The sequence below is a fragment of the Haliotis rufescens genome, unplaced genomic scaffold, assembly GCF_023055435.1.
Source record: "Haliotis rufescens isolate VD_foot unplaced genomic scaffold, xgHalRufe1.0.p SCAF_2, whole genome shotgun sequence".
In the NCBI taxonomy this organism is placed as follows: Eukaryota; Metazoa; Mollusca; class Gastropoda; order Lepetellida; family Haliotidae; genus Haliotis; species Haliotis rufescens.
Window position 1 is genome coordinate 78021887 of NW_025963890.1, and position 21716 is coordinate 78043602.

At 39.1% G+C, this 21716-nt stretch overlaps 1 protein-coding gene across 4 annotated transcripts in view; it reads left to right on the forward strand.

The window, feature by feature from the left end:
• The window catches only part of LOC124122790 (receptor-type tyrosine-protein phosphatase epsilon-like), a 67149-nt gene that overhangs the window by 41378 nt on the left and 4055 nt on the right, over positions 1–21716 (forward strand). For 3 of the 4 annotated variants that reach the window (XM_048400590.1, XM_046485929.2, XM_046485928.2), the window contains exons 3-26: positions 101–328; positions 1647–1787; positions 4447–4593; positions 5863–6009; positions 6557–6703; positions 7502–7639; positions 7805–7942; positions 11286–11400; positions 12741–12808; positions 13640–13923; positions 14094–14181; positions 14287–14363; positions 14665–14701; positions 15003–15100; positions 15211–15336; positions 15843–15988; positions 17195–17330; positions 17603–17749; positions 18225–18249; positions 19059–19123; positions 19438–19557; positions 19817–19936; positions 20722–20858; positions 20978–21116. In XM_048400590.1, the coding sequence (XP_048256547.1) occupies positions 101–328; positions 1647–1787; positions 4447–4593; positions 5863–6009; positions 6557–6703; positions 7502–7639; positions 7805–7942; positions 11286–11400; positions 12741–12808; positions 13640–13923; positions 14094–14181; positions 14287–14363; positions 14665–14701; positions 15003–15100; positions 15211–15336; positions 15843–15988; positions 17195–17330; positions 17603–17749; positions 18225–18249; positions 19059–19123; positions 19438–19557; positions 19817–19936; positions 20722–20858; positions 20978–21116 (3014 nt within the window). The remainder of the gene's footprint in view (positions 1–100; positions 329–1646; positions 1788–4446; positions 4594–5862; positions 6010–6556; positions 6704–7501; positions 7640–7804; positions 7943–11285; positions 11401–12740; positions 12809–13639; positions 13924–14093; positions 14182–14286; positions 14364–14664; positions 14702–15002; positions 15101–15210; positions 15337–15842; positions 15989–17194; positions 17331–17602; positions 17750–18224; positions 18250–19058; positions 19124–19437; positions 19558–19816; positions 19937–20721; positions 20859–20977; positions 21117–21716) is intronic. The other variant, XM_046485931.2, reaches the window with a different exon arrangement.

Sequence of the window (21716 nt, forward strand, 5' to 3'; positions counted from 1 at the left end):
ATATAAACTGAATATGAACCTACAGCATAGCGTGTACGGTTATGCTTCATTAATTAATGTGTCCTACATCAAGTAAAGTTTATATTCATACTTGTTTCAGACAAGTCAAGACGTAATGGCGTGCAGCTCTACACATCTGTGACAAATTCCTCTGCTCCCGAAGAAGGAAATATATGCCACAGTGTAACAGGACGTCCTAACGGTACAGACATCCCTGATGTGCTGAATGTCACCTGTCCCGAGACTTGGCGCTACCTGACTGTCTACACAGAGACTAACAATGATGGACATGGTGCTCTATTAGAATTTGTTGAAGTACAGGTGTGGGGTAAGTATCCTGTTGGGCGTGAAATAGTATATATTTTCAAGAAGCTTGTTTACAAAAATACCAAGTAACAATATTGTGTCATTTTAAAGTTAGATATATCGTTTTATATTTTACAAACTGATATTACGTAGCCTTCTTTTCAGTTCAGTTTCGTCAATGTATTTATTTTTGTTGTCCATATGTGGGAACTAGTCGAGAAGGATACACCAACACCTCACACTTCCCTTTGGAGATCTGTGTTCAATCACCTCATATCCCAAAGAACCCATCGAGTCGCACTAATTTGTTTCTTCGGGTCTTATGATATGAAGCTGAGTGTTCAGTGTATATCTTGGCTTATGTTTGAATTCTTTTTTTATTAATTTTCCTAAAAACTTCATGCAAATTCCCAACTCACCGTTATTAAGAGCGCGGAAGCCACGACGTTGACTGGTCAAATTGTTTCATACGTTTCATCAGCTGTACCAATGGGCGACAAAAAGCTGCAACTACAATAACACGATACTGGAATATATAATTCTTGATAAAATACCGGTTACAGAGAGAATTCTTTCAACTTTATAAATGGGTATTTTCGAGAATGGGCGGAAACATGTGTACAGCTGATTGCTATTTCATGCTTGGTTGACAAGAAAATAGACAAGGTGAACTTAATCTTTGAATATAAAACAATATGTGGCAGATTAGGAAGGACAATATAAATGGTAAATCATCACGTATAGCTATTTTAGATTTTCATTGACCAAGTTTGTTCTTACCTGTTCGTTTACCTGAATTCGCTGAAGGGATACATGTAGTTTTTTCTGCCCATAATACTTGAAAAAATGGTATTTATGTTCAAATGGTGTTTGTAAAGTTATGTTTTATTAATTCGATACTAATATATTGTAATGGCATCAAGAACCGATGTGTACCAGTATAGTGGTATATTGATCCAAGCCTAGATGCGGTAACTAAATAGTTTGTTATTGGGGCATGTGCCACACTTTACACATGTGATGTTATTCACATGTTGACCTACCGCCATGTTTCGTAATGTGTTACAAACCTCAGGGAAGAGTAAATAAAAGGCTTTTGAATCAAATATTGGACACAATGTCAATAATAATACAGCTGGCCCTGTGTATCACATTAAATAAACAATCATTATTACATGTACACTTTACTTAATAGTGACATTAAGAGATCACTGATGAATAGCCCAGCATGCTACACTGAATATTATGAAGAAAACTGTAACCAACTATGCAATAACCGCCACTGCAGGAAGAGATCCAGGTCACTATGTAGATATGAAAATGACGTTTCTATTTACTAGCATGCGCTTCTGGGTATTATGGATCAAACTGTGACCAATCCTGTGCTGCACGTCACTGCAAGTCGGACTCCAGCTGTGACGTCATAGGACTGTGTGTTGGAGGATGTGCGGCTGGATATCAGGGAACAGACTGTACTCAAGGTAATGTTTATTCAAATCAGATTTAATTGATTTAATAAATACTTTGTGTTTACAGTTCATTCATCACCGTGTATATGTCTGAATGTGTATAAAACAAATAAAATTATCGTCAAGATATAGTCACTTTCGTACTCAGATATGTGGAATAAAGAATATATATTTTCTTGTTTAACGTAGCCCTCAGCAATATTCCAGGTATATGACGGCGGTCAGTAAATAAACCTGACTGTACCAGACCATCCAGTGATTGACATCATGAGCACTGAACTACGCAATTGGGATGCATCATCAGCGACCCGATTCCGTTAGGCACCTCTTACAACAATAAAGATGTCTTAACATGTCGTAACACATCATGCATGATATTTTCCTAAGCTCCTAAGGATTATTTTTGAAAATGTATATTCATTGCCGATGTCACTCGGTTCTGTCACGTGTCAGCCTTGGTTGAGCCCTGCTGGCCACAAATGTTTTCTGCGAAATTTGAAGTCATTAACTTCAATGTAAAAATCAACAATAACATGGCTCTGAAATGTAGGTTCAAGGTAATGTAGGCATGAATAACTGACAATTAATTGTCTGATCGAGAAAATGTTTGGGGTTGTTATAGCAACAGAGTCCCAGGATGTTTCGAAATGACAATAAAATAAAACTCTATCAGAATTTGTGCACAGCCGTATATTTGATATCCGGTATTGATAACATTTGTGAAAGGTTAAACTATTTTCAATGAGTGGTCAGATTACTTTCAACCAAAATATACCGGTGTTCTGGTGTGTAGGTGACACTTGCCAGAGAATGACAAGTTTCGATTATCCGATGAAACATTCCATAAGGTGTAAAACGCAAACTTACTGTGAAAAATATATGAATGGATCAATAAAAATCAGCGATGACACCAGGTGTTCGCAAAAAGGGTACAGGTAGCCCCAAATGGATCAGTTCAAAGTCCAATCGTTTCTTTATTTGCACGTAGAGTGTTCTATACACTTGATAAATGCAATAAATGCTAAAATGCATTTAAACTCTAGTTGAACTCATGATAAGGTCTTATGGAGAATGTCACCCCATTGTCATGTTTCATCAGTGCATCTCATGAAACCTTCACTGAGGGAACAGACGCGCAGTTTCTTCGACCTACCTGATTCATATCTCTGTCATATGTCTACATAATTCAATTTTTAAGATGTGCCTACCTCGGCTTATATACAAACTCTGACAAAGAGTAGTTGAATTTGAAACATGCATATTGAAAATAATAATCTTAGTTATAGTGTCGTGATAAGTACAGTGATCAAATATAAGATTACTGATTGTGAGTGAACTTCATTTGAGGCAACTTTTAGCAATATCCCAGCAATATTACGACGGCGGACACAAGAAGTGGTCTTTGCATTATGAATCCATAATTGTAGGGATGGAATCTTTGACGTAACGAGCAAACCATTAGGCTACCCCACCGCTCAAATTACTGATAACAAAATCCGAGACTACTTATTTGGAAAACTACAAAACAGTAACGCCATTCCATTCATTATGTAGATAGTAGATACCTTGTCTCATATTTTGCATCTAATAGCCCGCCATGACACCGCATACATTTGAATATGACAGTCCTATATACTAGCATGCGTCCCTGAGTATTATGGAACTGACTGTGGCCAACTCTGCACTAACCGCCATTGCAAGATGAACTCCAGCTGTCTTGACAAGATACAAGGGCAGTGTGTCGGGGGATGTTCGGCGGAGTATCAGGGAGCAGATTGTACTCAAGGCAATGTTTTCAGCACAGTACATAGTATTTTGTTCAGTCATGTATTTTTTATTGATTCAGTGATTGTGTTTTCCATTTATCACAGGTCGTTCACGTTGCTGTATAGCACAAGCACACAGCTAAAATGTAATCTCTTGCACATTCTGTTGGTTACATTGTCAACAGCTCTGAATGTTGACATTGTTCCTTCTCGAAACGTATATACTCAACAACATATTTTCTATTTTCAGGTCATTTGCATTATACAAACGTTTGTTCGTAATAGTATTTTAATTCTTGTGGATACTTTACAACATGTGGATCATGCAGAACATAATTTCCATTCCATGCCATATTTTCTGAAATCAACGTGTTACATAGCTCATTCGCCCAAATGTCAAAAGCCATGTTTTGATACACGAAGTGAAGCAACGCTCCATTAATTCTGCATAGCATGATCACATCATGGTTCGAGATTACAGAGTAATGAATACCGCTAATGTTCCAATTCGGATGAGATACAAAATGTCGACTGTAAGTGGCATGCCACGATTCATACAAGCATCTGTTTTGCTTGGAAGCAACAAGTCTTTTGTTCGTTGAGCTGACGATACTGACTCATATCAACGATGCTTGACTTAAATTGCAAGACAAATTTCGTTCTGTTGTCTCCTTATACACTCACCTAATATCGAAAATTAAAGATGTTTTAAACGATTTTGTTTACGAAAAAGATAAGTTTGTATTAATGTTGGGTCTCTCTTCTATCAATCCAAGCTTAAGAAAAAAGCTCTGGTTATCATAAATGAAGAGCATTTCGGAAAATACACAAAATATATACCTTTCTGACTATAAAGAAAGTAGCGAATAAAGCGAAGTAAACTCATTGCTCATCATCCCTCTCAGCCTGTGATCCTGGGAGATATGGAGAAGGATGTAGCAAGTACTGCGGGAGGCGTCGCTGTAAGACACCATCTGACACATGTGATCACGTGACTGGCAGGTGTCCTGATGGGTGTGCAAGTGGTTTCATCGGAACTGACTGTTTGCATAGTAGGCATATTTATTCATGTGTTTCTAAACGCATTTCATATTTTTTTTATATTGGCAACAGTTCATATGCATGTTAGTGATTTAAACATTTCATTCCAGAGATCAGTTGTATAAACTGAGGGTCAAAAGAAAGTTTTCTTATCAGTTTTTGGAAATGGTAAAAATATCAAAAACGAAAAAAATTGATTCCAACGTTGAATTTGAAAAATATAATCATTTGACGAGATAGAGGCACTAATATATACAATAATCAAATGGCATCATCGAGGTTCACGCAGTCAGTAATTGCACCCATTCCTCTCTCTGTCCCTATATAATCTGACCTGTTTTTATTGGGAGATTGACACGGGTATCAAGCCACGTCAGCAGATCCAGAAAAACGTCCGTTGCTATTTCCCACGTTGCCAAAGTTGAACTCTACGTGCCCAACGCAAAGGCTTAAGTCGATGTTGCCTTGTCATCATGTCTCAATGACGTTCATCGATGCTCATGATCATGTCAATCACTGGATTGTCTTGTCCAGTCTCGATCATTTACAAACCGCTGTAGTATGGCTATAATATTGCTGAGTGGGGAGTTAAACAACAAACAAACCACTGGTACGCCCACGAGCAGTCACATAAGATGACTTAACATAGAGGAACCTGTTACCTTGGTGCAAGGTGAGGAGATAGCAGTCTTCAATGGTTACGACCGAGTCTTCCAGATCATGACCTGCCTGCTGTCCTTCCAATCACTCTGTCACGACGCATGAATCTAGTGATTATCGTACAGTTCATTATTGTCCCCAATTGCTACTACACCGATTGCTCTCCCTAAAAGTTGAGCAGTCAGCCTTGTCGCCTTCTTGGGTGTTTTACTGACGATTGATGACCCTATTGTGTCATGGTCGACTTTTTAAATCCCAATGTGACCAGGTATCATGCTTCTTATGCAGTGAATGTTTGATCCATGTAATCATTTGACAGTGCAGCATCGCCCAAACCAAACAGTGTGCGACGAGCTGTAAGGTGTTGTTACGTCGAACAATATTGGAACCTGACTTAAATAGTGTTTAGGTCTAAAAACATGTTTCGGTATATTTTGAATTGATTGTCAGTTTATGTTTTTTTGTCAACAAATCGAAACCTGAGTAATGTTTTTGTTCCAAAATGAGTGTCAGTTTGTAATTTACTTAAAGATCCTATAATTTCAATCATATCTGCAGCTAGGAAAACTCTCTATGAATTACTTTCAAACTTACACCAGTTTCACTTTTGCTTTATCCAGCGTGTACCAGTATGATGTACGGCCCTAACTGTGCCAGTAACTGCAGTTCCCGACACTGTAAGACACCCTCCTCTACATGTGACAGAGTGACAGGACAGTGTCCTGATGGGTGTGAAGATGGATGGACAGAAATAGACTGCTCTAGAAGTAAGTCACCTTGCACCATAATAATATAATAAACAATAATGATTGATTTGTTTTTCCTGTTGATGTGTCGTGGAATTATTCAAAACCTGCTTACGAGTCAAGTGTGATATTCTCTTACAACAAACGTTGACTGATGATTTCATTGTGCCATGGTCGCCTTTGTGTATACTTGTGTGACCAGGTCTCATGCTTCCTATCCAATGATAGTTTGATCCATGAAATCATGTACAGTGCAGCATCGCCAAAACCCAGCAATTTGCGAGGAGATATAACAAGCTACGTCGTAACGTCGAACAATACTGGAACCTGTAAATCAATCCATTCACGTAAATTGTGTTTAGGTCAAAAACATGTTTCGGTTTACCTTGTATTAATCGTCAGTTTATGACATCAACAAATCGAAATCTTGGCAATGTTTGTGTTCCAAAATGAGTGGCAGTTTGTAAGTTACATTACAGATGCTATAATTTCAATCATATCTGCAGCTATGAGAACTCTTAATGAATTTCTTTCAACCTTCCACGAGTTTCACTTATGCCTTATTCAGCGTGTACCGAGAGGTTGTACGGCCCTAACTGTACCAGTAACTGCAGTTCCCGACACTGTAAGACACCCTCCTCTACATGTGACAGAGCGACAGGACAGTGTCTTGGTGGTTGTGAAGATGGATGGACAGATATAGACTGCTCCAGAAGTAAGTCTTCACCATGATAATATAATAAACAATTATGATTGATTTGTTTTTCCTGTTGATTATATAACAAATTCATATTTACAATTGGTTCAACATAAGAACTGATTGAACAGCAATTGAATTTGAATTTATACATATAAATCAAAATGCACAATATGATAAGTTGATTCAACTGAGTGATTCAGTTGCATACACTTGTTAGAAGTAGTGTGTCATTATGATAGCAACGCGTTAAAATTCAAGATATAAATAGGTCAACTCCCCTACGGGTTGTTTAACTATGACACGGAGAGGACATAAAAGTGCCAAAACCATTTCCTTAGTCATAAGAAATATTGGTTCAAAGCTGAGTCCATGAAGAAACCTCACTATTGAAATCTTTTGTAGGATACAGCTACATGCGATCATGTTTCTTAATGCAGCTATCCTCTTATTATGCTCATAGTACTATAAGTTTCGATAAATATACCGTTATTGTACCATCATGTTTTGCAAGGTAGGAAATAATGTTTTGGAGTCCCAAGCTTGCACTTTGATGTTGCTTGATGTTGTAACGAATGTGAAGTAAATTGATAGTACATAAATTATAACCAATCTCCATTTATTGCATCTTTAAAGAGGAAACCCTTTATGAATTTAAGTTCACAAATAAAATGAGGAATGTAGTGCATTTCTCGTTTGACATCATGAAATGAATCTTAGATGTTGGTCACCGGTACTTTGCTGAAGTGCCACAGAAATCCTATGGGTGTTGATGTGTTGAGATGTAACTGATGTGTGATGTGTTTCTCAATATAGAGTGCCCCAGTGGAACGTATGGCACCAACTGTAACAAAACCTGTGGCCATTGTGCTAACAACAACACTTGTCATCATGTTACTGGAATATGTCCAGATGGATGTCAAGCAGGGTGGAAACTTGACCTGTGCCAGAAAGGTGAATGCAACTAACCAGAAGAAATAGATGGTCTTATTCTCAAAAACGGTATTGTTCTTTTGTATGTACCGCACATTACCTCAAACAAAACTAAAATGTGAGATGAACATACAAGGAATATTGTATCTGCTAATATACAACTGTTTATTTTCTATTTCTAATTAGGTTGTGGCAATGAGAAATTCGGAGTGAACTGTGAGAGTGACTGCGGCCACTGTAACGGAACCTGCGATGCTGTTGATGGACGATGTCTCTGGGGATGTACTGAGGGATACAATGGTTCTCACTGCTCGATGAAGCTTAGTAAGTTACCTCATAAAGCTCATAAGAAATGGCTTGAACATCAGGGATCAGCTGCTGGTTATAAGGTATTAGGAATAATTGATATTTCTGGAATATCCCGATGACATGTTTGCGACACAATGTTGCCGGAATACAGAATACAATTCTGTACAGTTTTTGAGTCGTTTAGATAATTCTATCGAAGTTGCATTGCATATATACTGAACCAAATTAAAAACTTCACATTCCTAAAATTTAACATTTTGACCAGTTATCATTGTGGGCCCTTATTGTGTATTTAAACAGTAATGGCCACGTATTGTCTTCAGATAACGCCCGTTTTTGTGCAGGTGAATCGATCAAAATCATGTGCACAGCACTATAGTTGCAAAAGTGATTTTTCACGTGCAACTGGTCACGTGGCCATAATACCGCACGTGTTTTCAGCCATACTTGTTAGCAGTCATTAACGCCACGCCACGCCACGCCACGCCACGCCACGCCACGCCACGCCACGCCTTTCAAATGTGCAACGTGAACGTGTCATCAACATGTTGCAGACGGGAACGTCCTTAGCTGAAGTCGCAAGGACGATGGGTTGTAGTCCACGGACTGTTTATGATTTACAGACGCGTCTACAGCAAACGGGTACCACCGCTGATCGCCCTCGGCCAGGTCGACCACGTGTGACGTCACATGCAGAGGATCGTCAGATTGTCTAACGTCACCTCCGTAACCGATATTTGACGGCTACATCAACCAGAAATGAACTGTTTAGGGGTAGACTGAGTGCGCAAACTGTTCAAAACCGTCTGAGAACTGCTCACCCTCAAGCACGACGGCCATACTGCGGGCCGATTCTGACTCAATTACACGGACGTCAACGTCAAATGTGGGCACAGCGACACTTACGATGGAATCAAGTCGTCTTCAGTGATGAATCCCGATTTAATCTTCGATTTGCTAATGGTAGGGCGAGGGTGTGGAGGCGCCGTCATGAACGTTACGCCCTGTGTTGTGTACAGGAAGTTGACAGATTTCGAGGCGGAAGTGTCATGGTGTGGGGTGCTTTCTGTGGCAAAGCACGTTCCAGGCTTCTTGTCATCCGTGGAAACCTCAACGCTGCTGCTTACCGCGACCAGGTACTGGCACCAGAACTTCTGCCTTTTATGGCAGCACATGGACCCGGTTTGATCTTTCAACACGACAATGCCAGACCCCACAAGGCAATTTTGACAAGGAATTTCGTTCAGAATGCGGGAGTCAACGTCATGGACTGGCCTTCAAGGTCTCCCGACCTCAATCCCATCGAACATGTCCGGGATGCTCTTGTCAGAAGTCTGCGCACTCTCCAGAACCAACCACAGAATTTGCAAGATCTTGGCACCATTTTGCAGCAACAATGGCGTCGTCTTCCCAATCATGTGTTCACAACCATCACAAGGTCCATGCGGAGGCGTTGTGTGGCAGTTGGCAACACACATGGTGGCCATAGACGCTACTGAACTTGTGTGCCATCAGATTCTCGTGCTTGGGACTTATGATTTAAACTGTTGATGTTATTACCGAATACCGTAGGTGCTTGGAACAAATTATGGTTACCACCGTTAATTAAATCCTTGGACATTAATGATTAAAAATTACCTTCTCTGATACATTTGTCCGTTTTATATCATATATGGAATTACTTTTAAAAATGAGAAGTTTTTGATTTGACTCAGTATTTTATATGTTACAACCGAAAATGAAATACAGCCTACGCTTTTATTACCCTTCAACGTACAAAGCAGTAGTATCGCTACTGTACTACATAACACCACTGCATATATGAGTATTTAATTTATGCGGTTTATGGACATGATTTTAATGCTAGAAAATCTGTAAAAATAACTGATGTCAATGGTGGTCTTTCGTTCTAATAGCCATTATGCACGTTCTTTAGGTCTGATATGTCAGACGTTACTTCATGCCAAATTACTTTGAGGTCATATTTGTCGCGTGGCACTGGGTCACACCAAGCCACAAAACAAAACCTTCCTTTATTTTTTAGAAATGGACTTCCTGAATTGGCCACTTCACAACAAGTGTCCTGGTCACAAAATAGTAGAACTCACTAATATTGCTATGTAGGTATATACAAGAAGTTTGATGATGCATTTAGGATGTTACAGATTAAACAGTATATACCTTAACTGTGTAATAAATTACCCCATCCACCTTTCCCACACACCCACACAGCCAAAAACTCCAAAGGATCAGCTTCTTTCAGAGCATGTTTCTGCTGCCAGTTTTATTAACCTCGAATTGTTGTCTTCATGTGGACATCAGCAACATATGTTGATAAACATGTATAAACCTAGTCACACAAGTTTCTCCCATTAACGGTTTAACGAAAGAACAATGTTAGTCCTAATCTGATCTTGCTTTGTAATAGTAATATTGACAGTAGTGATAATTGCACGTTGTAATTGAACCTTAACTTTATTATATTGTACTATATATACATGTTTATGAGACAATGTTGCCGGATGTATGTTTATATACATGAATTACAACCGAAAATGAAATACAACCTGCGCTTTTATCACCCTTCATCGTACAAAGCAATAGTACCTCTACTGTACTACTGTACAAAACTATTGTACATATGAGTATTTGGTTTATGCGGTTTGTGGACACTTCACAACTCGTGTCCTGGCAACAAAATGGCAGAACTCACCGCTGTTGCTATGTACTAGCAGTTTCATAATGCATTTAGGATGTTCCAGAACACACACTCACACACACAGCCAAAACTCCAAATTATCGGCTTCTTTGAGAGCATGTTACTGCTTAAAGTGGATAGGCTCCAGTTTATCCCCATATGCAAGTGTTGCACCGGTTGCACTGCAGTGAGCTTCAAGTCAATACAAGATGAGTCCAGGGTGTTTCGCAGGTGCATCTGAGCAGCGATCCCAAACTTAATGTAATTAACGCTTTTAATTGTCATCAGCAACATCTGCTGATAAACATTTATGAACCGTGTGGCACAACTTTCTCCCGTTATCTGTTTACCGTAAGGACAATGTAACTCCTGCTCTCGTCTTGCTTTGTAATGGTAATATTGACAGTAGTGATAATTGCGTCTTGTAATTGAATCTTAACTATATTATATTATACTACATATACTATATATCAGGGGTGGTCGGGTAGCCTAGTGGTTAAAGCGTTCGCTCGTCACGCCAAAGGCACGGGTTCCAATCCCGACATGGGTACAATGTGTGAAGCCCATTTCTTGTGTCCCCCGACGTGATATTGTTGGAACATTGCTAAAACCAAACTCACTCACTATATATGAACCTTAAAACCATAACTCATATTTCAGCTCTACTTAAGAAGCCAAACCAGTCCGGGTTCCCGGTATCAGCTGTGGTGGGAACAGTCGCAGGTTTACTTGTTGCCATCGTAGTCATCGTTGTTGTTGTTGTCTTTGTCAGAAGGTAATTGCTCATACAATCATCAACAAAAAAATACGTTTGGCTTCCTATATGTATTTATATCCAGTTTGTTCACACGTTTCTCCTTACCTGGTTCACATTATTCTATGATGGCATCAAGAGGTCTTGAGGTTTAATATTTCAAAGAAATTATTTGCAAATGTGAATTAAAACCAATTGCAATTGCGAAATCTTCAAACTTCAACATGTAAAAATTTCCCGAGACCAAAAAAAACGTGAATACACTGTAGATTTGTCTTGATGTATTAGTAGGTAAAACTAAGGACTAACAAACTGATATCTTTTTAAACGAGAGACAGATTAGAAAAAAAGGCCTTGTGCTTACATCACAAACAACATTATACATGCATGTTTTTAAATCTAGTAACTACGGAAGCGTAGTAGGGCTACGGTGATTTTTTTGGTCTAAGTATCTCCTACGTTGGACTTATTATCTCCTACGCAGGACTTACTATCTCCTATGTAGGACTTAGTATCTCCTACGTAGGACTTAATATCTCCTACACAGGACTTAGTTTCTCCTATGTAGGACCTACTATCTCCTACATAGGACTTAGTATGGACTAGAATAACTATCTCCTATGTAGGAGATATTAAGTCCTACGTAGGAGATACTAAGTCCTGCGTAAGAGATAGTAAGTCCTACAAAGGAGATAGTAAGTCCTGCGTAGGAGATAATAAGTCCTACGTAGAAGACAGTAAGTCCTACATAGGAGATAGTAAGAAAAAAATAAAATTTTACACATTATTCTCCAAATAGAATGGTAATGATTGTAACACAAAACATCATATACAGCCACTCACTCGAATATGTATATAGGCCAAAGCCTTTCTAGTTTTTAAAAAAAAATCAAATATCAATACACCGAGTGTGTACTGGTAATAGACTTAAGTTTTTTTGGTCGCAAATGACATTTCTCACATGATGTTTTTGCCTCACGACTGATCAGTCCATGGGTTTGAACTTTCTATACATACATATGTATAAATTTACGTTGCATGGCTTTCATTATTTCTTTGGTTCTTCAGGCCTTACGACCAAACAGTCTATGATTTGAGCTGCTATATGTACCAACCAATGTCGGAAGGCTTCCGTTATTTGTTTATGCCTTAGATGCACAGGCATGTGTTGTAAGACCACTCGTCAATACAGTCAGTATTTTTACACATAGGTCTTAATGGACAAAACAGTTATGATGAATACTGTGGAAACGTTACTGCTAAATATATCAACCCAACCTCATAAATTATAATCACTTATAATTTCATATTGTTTCTTACATTTCACTACCGTGTAACATTTTCTGATTCTGTTGATGCAGGAGGAGACAGAGGTTTCACGATGACGACATCAATAAACAAGTTGCAGAGTTTCACCCTAAAGTACAAGGTTAGAACAGGGCTGATTGTGACAACCCTTTGGGATCCAATATGTCTACATCTTTTATTGAATAAGGGTCCAAACATGTTCATTTATGATTTGGGTTTTGCACTAAATGTGCTATAGGGGTAAGGAGTGTGATTGTCTATTCAGTGAATATATTGGTAAATATTTGAACACGGGTAAGTCTTTGAGACATGCTGTATATCTATCAGATGATTGTTAATGAAGAAAAAACGAACAGTGAAAATATAGTCTTAGATCATGACAGTACATGGCATTTCATTTGTCTTTACCCATGCATAGTTCTATAATTGTTTGTATCATAAGAAAAACATGATCATGAGCTCATATGAAGATGTCTTTCGTGTTTAAATTAATATTTCATACTTCAATTTTAATTTAATTGTAAGAGGGCCCAACCATCAAAGACCTAGAAACCTAAGATTGTAGGTTCGAATCCTGGTTCGCCCCTATTATGTTTCTAGATATTTCAGCACCATTCCATTCCGTGCACATGGGTTTTTTTCGATGTTGTAAACGCCTGAGACCTGCAACACTTCAGTCTGTAACCCGATATCATACTCACACGCCATAATGTAACTGTACTACTTCTCAAAGTGGCACTAAACCCAACTTACTCTTAATTGTAAGTGGTGAAAGAAATATTTGCTATTCAGATGCATATGTCTGCAGTTTGAGTGTTGACAATGATGAAACGGGTCACGTTAAAGTTTTCAAAACATCACAAAAATGTTTGAATGAACTGGACAATTACCTTACTCCATATGACGTAATTCATGCATGTGATGATGACTGTATATGTTTCTATCCCTGTAGAGAACAGCATTTATGAGAACGTAGCTCTAGATGAGAGAACGACAGATAATCAGGAACCACCAATAAAGCCCAAACCTGCTACACCGGCCCCGTCAGGTACGCCGCATGATGCTAGAGACAAGGATCAGGAGGAGGAAGACTTTAATGAAGATGTTCAATCTCCTGACAACTGTTACTATAACACAGGCGCCGATGCCGCCATAAAAAACGTCGCAGTGTCAGAACTAGCTGCGACGGTGGCAACACTTAGGGAGAGAAAAGATGGATTTGCAAAGGAATATCACGTTAGTTACCTTGCGCATTCCCTGGCTTTGCATTCCTAGTTTGTGCGAGTGTTGATGAGACAAACTTTTTACCCACAATGTACGTCTAAGAAGCAAATTAATATTTGTCAGGGTTAATATTTTCTGACTTTTCGGATCTGAATTTTCTGTTTGTCATATTGTCCCTACAGCGACTACCAGCTGGGTTCACGGCGCCGTATCAAGACTCCCAGAAACCCGAGAACAGCGGCAAGAACAAGTTCAGAGGCTACTACCCTTGTGAGTAAACTGACATTGATGAATTGACATAGAAGATGTGGGAGTAAGGTTAAACTTCAACAGTGTAGAAACCAACAGTTCAAGCAGCTTAATTCAACATTTCAGACGACCATAACCGAGTCCGCCTGACACCCCTCCCAGACACTCCCGGGTCTGACTACATCAACGCAAGTCTCATGCACGTCTGTATTTTTGCTTATATGTTCTTATCATTTCATTTAATGGTCATACTAATAACTTCACTGTTATGTTTAAATCTCGTTAATCCTGACACGAGTAAATCCACCCAGACCAACACATTTCTGGATCAACTAAAACTGCTGTATATAGATGTCCTAAAGCAAGATCTTAATCAAGGCAGGATTTTGCAAACTAAGAGATTTCCCCTCTCAAGAGATTTTTCGGAATATAATATATGCTAAGATGATTAATGGGGATGTCTGCAAGGTTTAACAATCTGACTGCCCTGCTCCTTTGTTTCAGAGCTACAACCAGAGAAAGACATATATTGCATCTCAAGGTGATCATTTTCTGCATGGATACATGGTGTATTATATTTATTTGACAGATTCCTAATTCTTTTATAGTATAAGCTACACACGGAATAGAATACCTAACTAGATTTAAAGTAAACAATCTTCTAATGGTGTATTTAATTTTCATGTTCATCACTTAAAATAAGCATTTAGGGGAGATTTGACAAGTGTTTGAATTTATATCATGTATCTAGAGATTGAGGAACGGCTGAAATAATGTATTATTGTACACCAACCAATTAAAAGTGTTCCTCTTTATAAACACCCACCATTTAATGTATCAAGCTCCCAACAAGAAGACAGTGGGCGACTTCTGGAGGATGATCTGGGAACATTCCTGCAGCGCTGTGGTCATGTTGACTGGTCTCACGGAGGAGTCTAGGGTAAGATTAAATGTTACGTGAATTGAATTTTAATTTTGAACAAACCAAACTAGCAAAGTATGTTAGCTAAGGAAACACCAATGATGATTTCAATTATTTCTAAATGTTAGGTCAAATGTGAACGATACTGGCCGACAGATGGCGCCATGATCATTGGTCTCTTCAAGATAGAGGTGGAGGTAGCACAAAGCCGCTCGAACTTCACAACGAGACACATGAAAGTCACGTCCAACACTGTGAGTGCTGACAAAACCAATTACACTGCATGTCTTTATATTCCCAGTTAATGTAAAGCAGGATTCCAGCACCTCCCGCCTTTGGTGACTGCATGCGTACAACAGAGAATGCTCATTCTTCGAAGATTTCAAAGGGCATACGACCAAACTTTTTTATTGTAGACATATGGAGCAACAAAAATGATGTCCCATTCAATTCTCTTTGGATTGGATCTTCACATATATTTTTTAGTTGGCCACTTTACTTGGCTTCAAATGTTTTTGATGGGTAATGGCTTCTTCGAGAACACCTTTTGTCACAAAAAATTGATAGTAATTCATTGACACCTGCTTATCATATCGTCGGAATTGTACAATCAAATCTGCTTCAGCAAGGATTTCTAATGCTTCTTGAACGGGCTTTGCAGTTCTCAATTACATTGTTTTAAAATAATAAAGTAGCTGGGCAATTAGAACATAGGATTGGCATTTGTTTCATGTTTTTATATAAACATCTTATTTCACAGACCGGAGAGAGTCGGACAGTTGTCCAGTTCCACTTTACATCCTGGCCTGACCACGGTGTTCCTGACACTCTCGCTCTCGTCAGCTACATCTGGCTGGTCAGACAGACAGTTGCAGAGACAGATGGGCCTCTACTTGTCCACTGCAGGTAGTTTGTAAAGAACGTTCATAAGTAGACATTTCTATGGAAACATATGTGCAAAATTATAAAACAAATTCACAGCAACCATTCCTCACACATCACGTGTTAATGACGTGATGCTACATGTACATGCAAACATGTTCAAGGAATCGGTGAGATTGGTCAAATAAATATATTCATATTCATAAAATAATTAAGCTGGTATAGGATGTACAATAACACACTTGTTTACCTGTAATTATTTCAGTGCGGATATTGGACGTACAAGCCCATATATATCATGGACTATTTCAGTGCGGATATTGGACGTACGGGCACATATATGTATGTCATGGACTATTTTAGTGCGGGTATTGGACATATGGGTCCATATATGTATATCATGAACTATTTTAGTGCGGGTATTCGACGTATGGCCCCATATATGTATATCACAGCCTATTTCAGTGCGGGTATTGGACGTACGGGCACATATATGTATATCATGGACTATTTCATTGCGGGTATTGGACGTACATGCACATATATGTGCATTGTGGGCTATTTCAGTGCGGGTAGTGGACGTACGGGCACATATTTGTATATCATGGACTATTTCAGTGCGGGTATTGGGCGTACAGGCACATATATGTATATCATGGACTATGTCAGTGCGGATATTGGACGTATTGGCACATATATGTATGTCATGGACTATTTCAGTGCGGGTATTGGACGTATGGGCCCATATATGTATATCATGGACTATTTTAGTGCGGGTATTGGACGTATGGGCCCATATATGTATATCACAGCCTATTTCAGTGCGGGTATTGGACGTACGGGCACATATATGTATATCATGGACTATTTCATTGCGGGTATTGGACGTACATGCACATATATGTGCATTGTGGGCTATTTCAGTGCGGGTATTGGACGTACGAGCACATATTTGTATATCATGGACTATTTTAGTGCGGGTATTGGACGTATGGGCCCATATATGTATATCACAGCCTATTTCAGTGCGGGTATTGGACGTACGGGCACATATATGTATATAATGGACTATTTCAGTGCGGATATTGGACTTACGGGCACATATATGTATATCATGGACTATTTCAGCGCGGATATTGGACGTATTGGCACATATATGTATATCATGGACTATTTCAGTGCGGGTATTGGACGTACATGGACATATATGTATATCATGGACTATTTCAGTGCGGGTATTGGGCGTACAGGCACATACATCGCCGTGGACTCCCTGATAGACCAGGCCCGAGGGGAGGGGGTGGTGGATGTCTTTGGGTACGTGTCAGCCTTGAGGGGACAGAGGAAGAACATGATACAGACTCCAGTAGGTGTATTTATCAGTAAAAATTGTCATGACAGAGAAATAAATCGTGTTTATAACAAACCCCTTATTTCTCAATTGCCGTTTGCTTTATATACTGATGGTGGGGCACTGGAGAACAACACAACACTTTACACAAATTAAATTCTATTTAGGGTTGATATATGCGTTCTTTTTTTCCATCAATATTCTTGAGTCATGATTTGACGTACTTATTACAATGCTTTTTACCAAGGGAATAACAATTCTTAATTTGTGGTCTTTCACAATCACAGGCACAGTACGAGTGTGTCTTCCTCTGTCTGGTGGAGATGACGACATATGGCTGCACCAGCATGGACGTCTCTAACTACACCAACAGCTACAGCTGCAGCGGCATGGAAACCACCATGGACGGCAAGACTTTCAGACAGTTGTCAGAGGTAGTCAGTGTTGAAATATCAAGTGTTATGTTTGAAACAAAATCAATATTATTTAATCGTAATTACCCTCTTTTAGAATACAAATGGATAGAAGTTTCAGAAATGAGTGGATATTGTTTAACTTTTTTAAGCTCATGCAAAGACCCCAGTTAGAACTGTTTACAAAATCAAGACAAAAAGCTCTGTTTCAAAGCCCTATAGTCAGTATATGCTTCATAATTAGCCATGCTCAAATAATCGTAGTAAACAAAAGTGAATACAGCTTGTATAGTAATAAATAACATGGTGTCCAGTTTCCAGTTGTATGCCACTCAAAGCTGCATCAGTGGTTGTGACCCACCAGCCTTTCTTACTTGCCTCTACAAAGCATTGAGTATTTCTTACATTTGTTAGGGGATTGAAACATTATTGTCCTCATATCTAAGCTATTGTTTTACCGACAGCACGTGTAGTGTACACACATCTATGTTCACAGATGCTAGTGTTAGAGACGCGAGAAGGTAAGTACACACACGATGTCAGCGACCTTTCAATCTCACACGAACAGCATGCTATGAAAGCATCTCTGAGGTCTCGTTAAACGTTTCTAAGGCTCTCAAAAGTTGTTGCTGTGTTATTGTCGCAAGACAACCCTTAGAAGCGACTATTTTGTCCTGATTGCAATCCAACCTGAGATTTCTCAAGAATGCAAAGCTTATTCGTGTTAAGTTGCCTATCCCTATGGAAAGAGAGTGTAATTTAACGCACTTTGAACACTTTTTGAAATATATCACGGCGAGTGAGCTTAATGTGTGTGAGCTGAGGTGATGCATTTCCTAAACGTTTCCTACTTTGCGTACAGTGCCCAACTGGGATTAGACCTCATGGAAATCGGTACATCGTATGTCAGAACAGAACATCACAAGAAGAAAACAAATACTTTAATGGAACTGACCATCCGACCATCAAATTAGTTGACAGTACCTGCGGGTGACCCTAAACGAAAACATAATACAATGAGAGTGTGAGTCAAAATGGTTTCACGACGCTTTTTGCAATACTGCAGCAATATCACGGTGGGGGACACCAGAAATGGGCTTCACTCATTTTGTCCATGTAGGGAATCGAGCCCGGCGAGTCTTCGGCGGGACGAGCGAAAGCTTTACCAACAAGGATACCCCACCGTCCCATATTACGAAGGAAAACAGGTACAGGGAATCATTGTATTTAGAAGTAACAAGACTATCTGAGCAACCTCCTCTATTTGGATCTGTATAAAGACACTATATAATTCAGGTATTCTTACCGTTTGTGTTATAATATTTTGCAGATGCTCCGACCCGACACAGAATGTGGGTGGATGGTAATGCTGACTTCATTGTCCGTGTGGGGCCGGTAGGTGGACATGATGCAAAAGGAATATCTAAAACTGTTTTAACTCTTATTCCCTCAAACAAAGTTTTATTTAACATGATTCAAAACCTGAAATTTGTCAAGTTGAAAGACAAATCTGACTGCACAATTCACTTCAAGGAAAGAAATTCTGATCACATGAACCTTCTCATCTGTGCTGTAGACCCAAGGCATGGAGATAACACACACAACTGCACCTCATCTGCATCTGAATTCACATTTAAAGTTGTTAGGGTAGAACGCTAATATTTGTAGCATGTATCGCCATCCATGACACCAGTATATACCTCTTCTAGTCACTGACGTGTCTAAGGGGGTACCTGCAAGCCTCTGCTCCACCGCCGGAATTGGTAAAGTTGTTGTGGAAACTGGTAGAAGAGAACGATGTCCACAACATCATCGTCGTCACTCCAGACGTATGTAAATAAAAAAAATGAATATATGTGTGCATCAATTTCTAGAACTCCAGAGCAAGAAAATGTAATTCATTCTGATTGTATTTCACTTGAAGTAGGTGTTGAGAACTGCCTGAAGTTATCGTGCATCTGTACCCTGCAGCATGTGGAAATGAAGACATAATATGTTTGAACATCCATTCCATTAGTGTACATGTACCGGTAGGCGTTCCTATTGCTGTTCGGAAAGTACCTAAATTTTGGAGATGTTCTGTTTAAGATTGAGCTTGTTGAAGCAGAGGGCAGGTCAAAGACGCATGGGGAGATTACTCTGACAACAACGAGTCAAACCAGCCTGTCGACAGACGTCACCATGAACAACTTGCAGCTAGCTACAAAAGTAATAGTCCACCAGCTTACAGTAATAGTACACATGTCTACTGACAGATTTTCTTGACTAACCAAAAGCATCAAATAAGTAAATGAGATATAATATTAAGTATAGACTTTGGTTAACTGAATACTTTGTTTGGTCACTGTCTAATATTACTTTGATCCATCATCATGAGACCACTGGTGACAAACGATTTCAGTCACTACAGATATTCGCTTAGCTCAATGAATCATTTGACATGGACATTTTTGTCGCTGTACTATTAAGGAAATATCAATCATGAATGATAATCGTGGAAGGTTGGAACACAGAAATTATTACACAAGAACTTCCTCAATAACGCATGTCCAAAACATCAGCTTTAGACCGTCTGTGTGCCTATCGTTCATTTTTGTGATAAGATGAAAGGTACCATCCAAGTTGAATGCAGTAAGTACAAAAGCTTCTTGAATTTCAACTAAAAAAATGTTACCTGTCGATAGCTAACCACAGATATGTTTGTATGAGTTGTTTTCTCCTGACAGCGAGATAAACAATAGGGCAATGTATATGCAAGGAAGTTAACCCCGTTTTGTCAAAGGACAAGTGGGTTGTTATTACCGTTCATAATATTTACAATTACTGCGTAAAATCTCCAATGCGCATATTTGAAGTACATGTTTAATATATCATGTGATGAAACATTTATTGACCTAATTTGGGGCAATATCATGTTTTATGGACAGCAATTTTCTGGGTCCATAAATACCCTCATGAAAGGTCACTAACTATTTGTCAAATGTGTTACACAGGCAGGCAGCCCACGGCAAATCAAGATGGTCGACGTCAATGCAAGCTTAACTATGGGAGTTATGACATCACATTTGTTGAACCACGCCCAACTGCAAGAAATATCAACTCAACCCCACCCTGTTGTTGTTGTTCACAGGTGAGACTGCTGGCAGACGCGAAACAAATCATTTCTTTCCTTATACACACAGTTTCTCAATCGTGAAACGTAATAACTATGACAGGAAATACTTAAACTGTGTCTATGTTCACCTGCAGCGACACTGACCGAAAGCTTGCTGTCTCACTCTGCATTATGGGTAATATTCTGTCCGGTATTCGTGAGGAAACTCGTGTCGACGTCATCGGTCACGTGAGGACATTTCTCAGATGTTGCCCTGACTTCCGGTTCACCCAGGTAGGGACACTGGAGTTCTCATTTAACCGTTGTGATATATTTACGAAACAAAATATACATACTTAATCAATTGTGATACAAACACATAAAAGACACTCATACCGAAATACAAACAAGTAATATTGGGATACCGTTCATATTTGACACTGCGTTACATTGCCCTTGACATCGACTGTAGAAGTACAGTCACATCCATTGGAAAAATTGCTCTTTCTCTCTGTTGACATTGAGGTGAAGTGACAGTTAACTGGAATTCCAGAAATATGATCAAAATGTAGGACATGTATAAAGGAAACTGGAAGTAGTACACCTTGGAAAGTTGAATTGATATCAGTTGTGGCAAAGAAGATTGGCTCGTAGCTAGCAGATAGATGATCGCTGTTGACTAGAGCTATGTATGTCATTCAAGTTATTTAAGAGTCGCTGTACTTGTAAACTTCTAGGAATGTTATTGCCACTGATGAATGTTATTCCTACTGTTTCAGTGCTAAACACAGTGATTTGTGCTTCCTTGTAAAAACTCATGCTTTTTACGACACTTTCTGTTGTATAATACATGGTAGACGGAGACTTTGATGTCGCCCGAAACCATGGCATGAT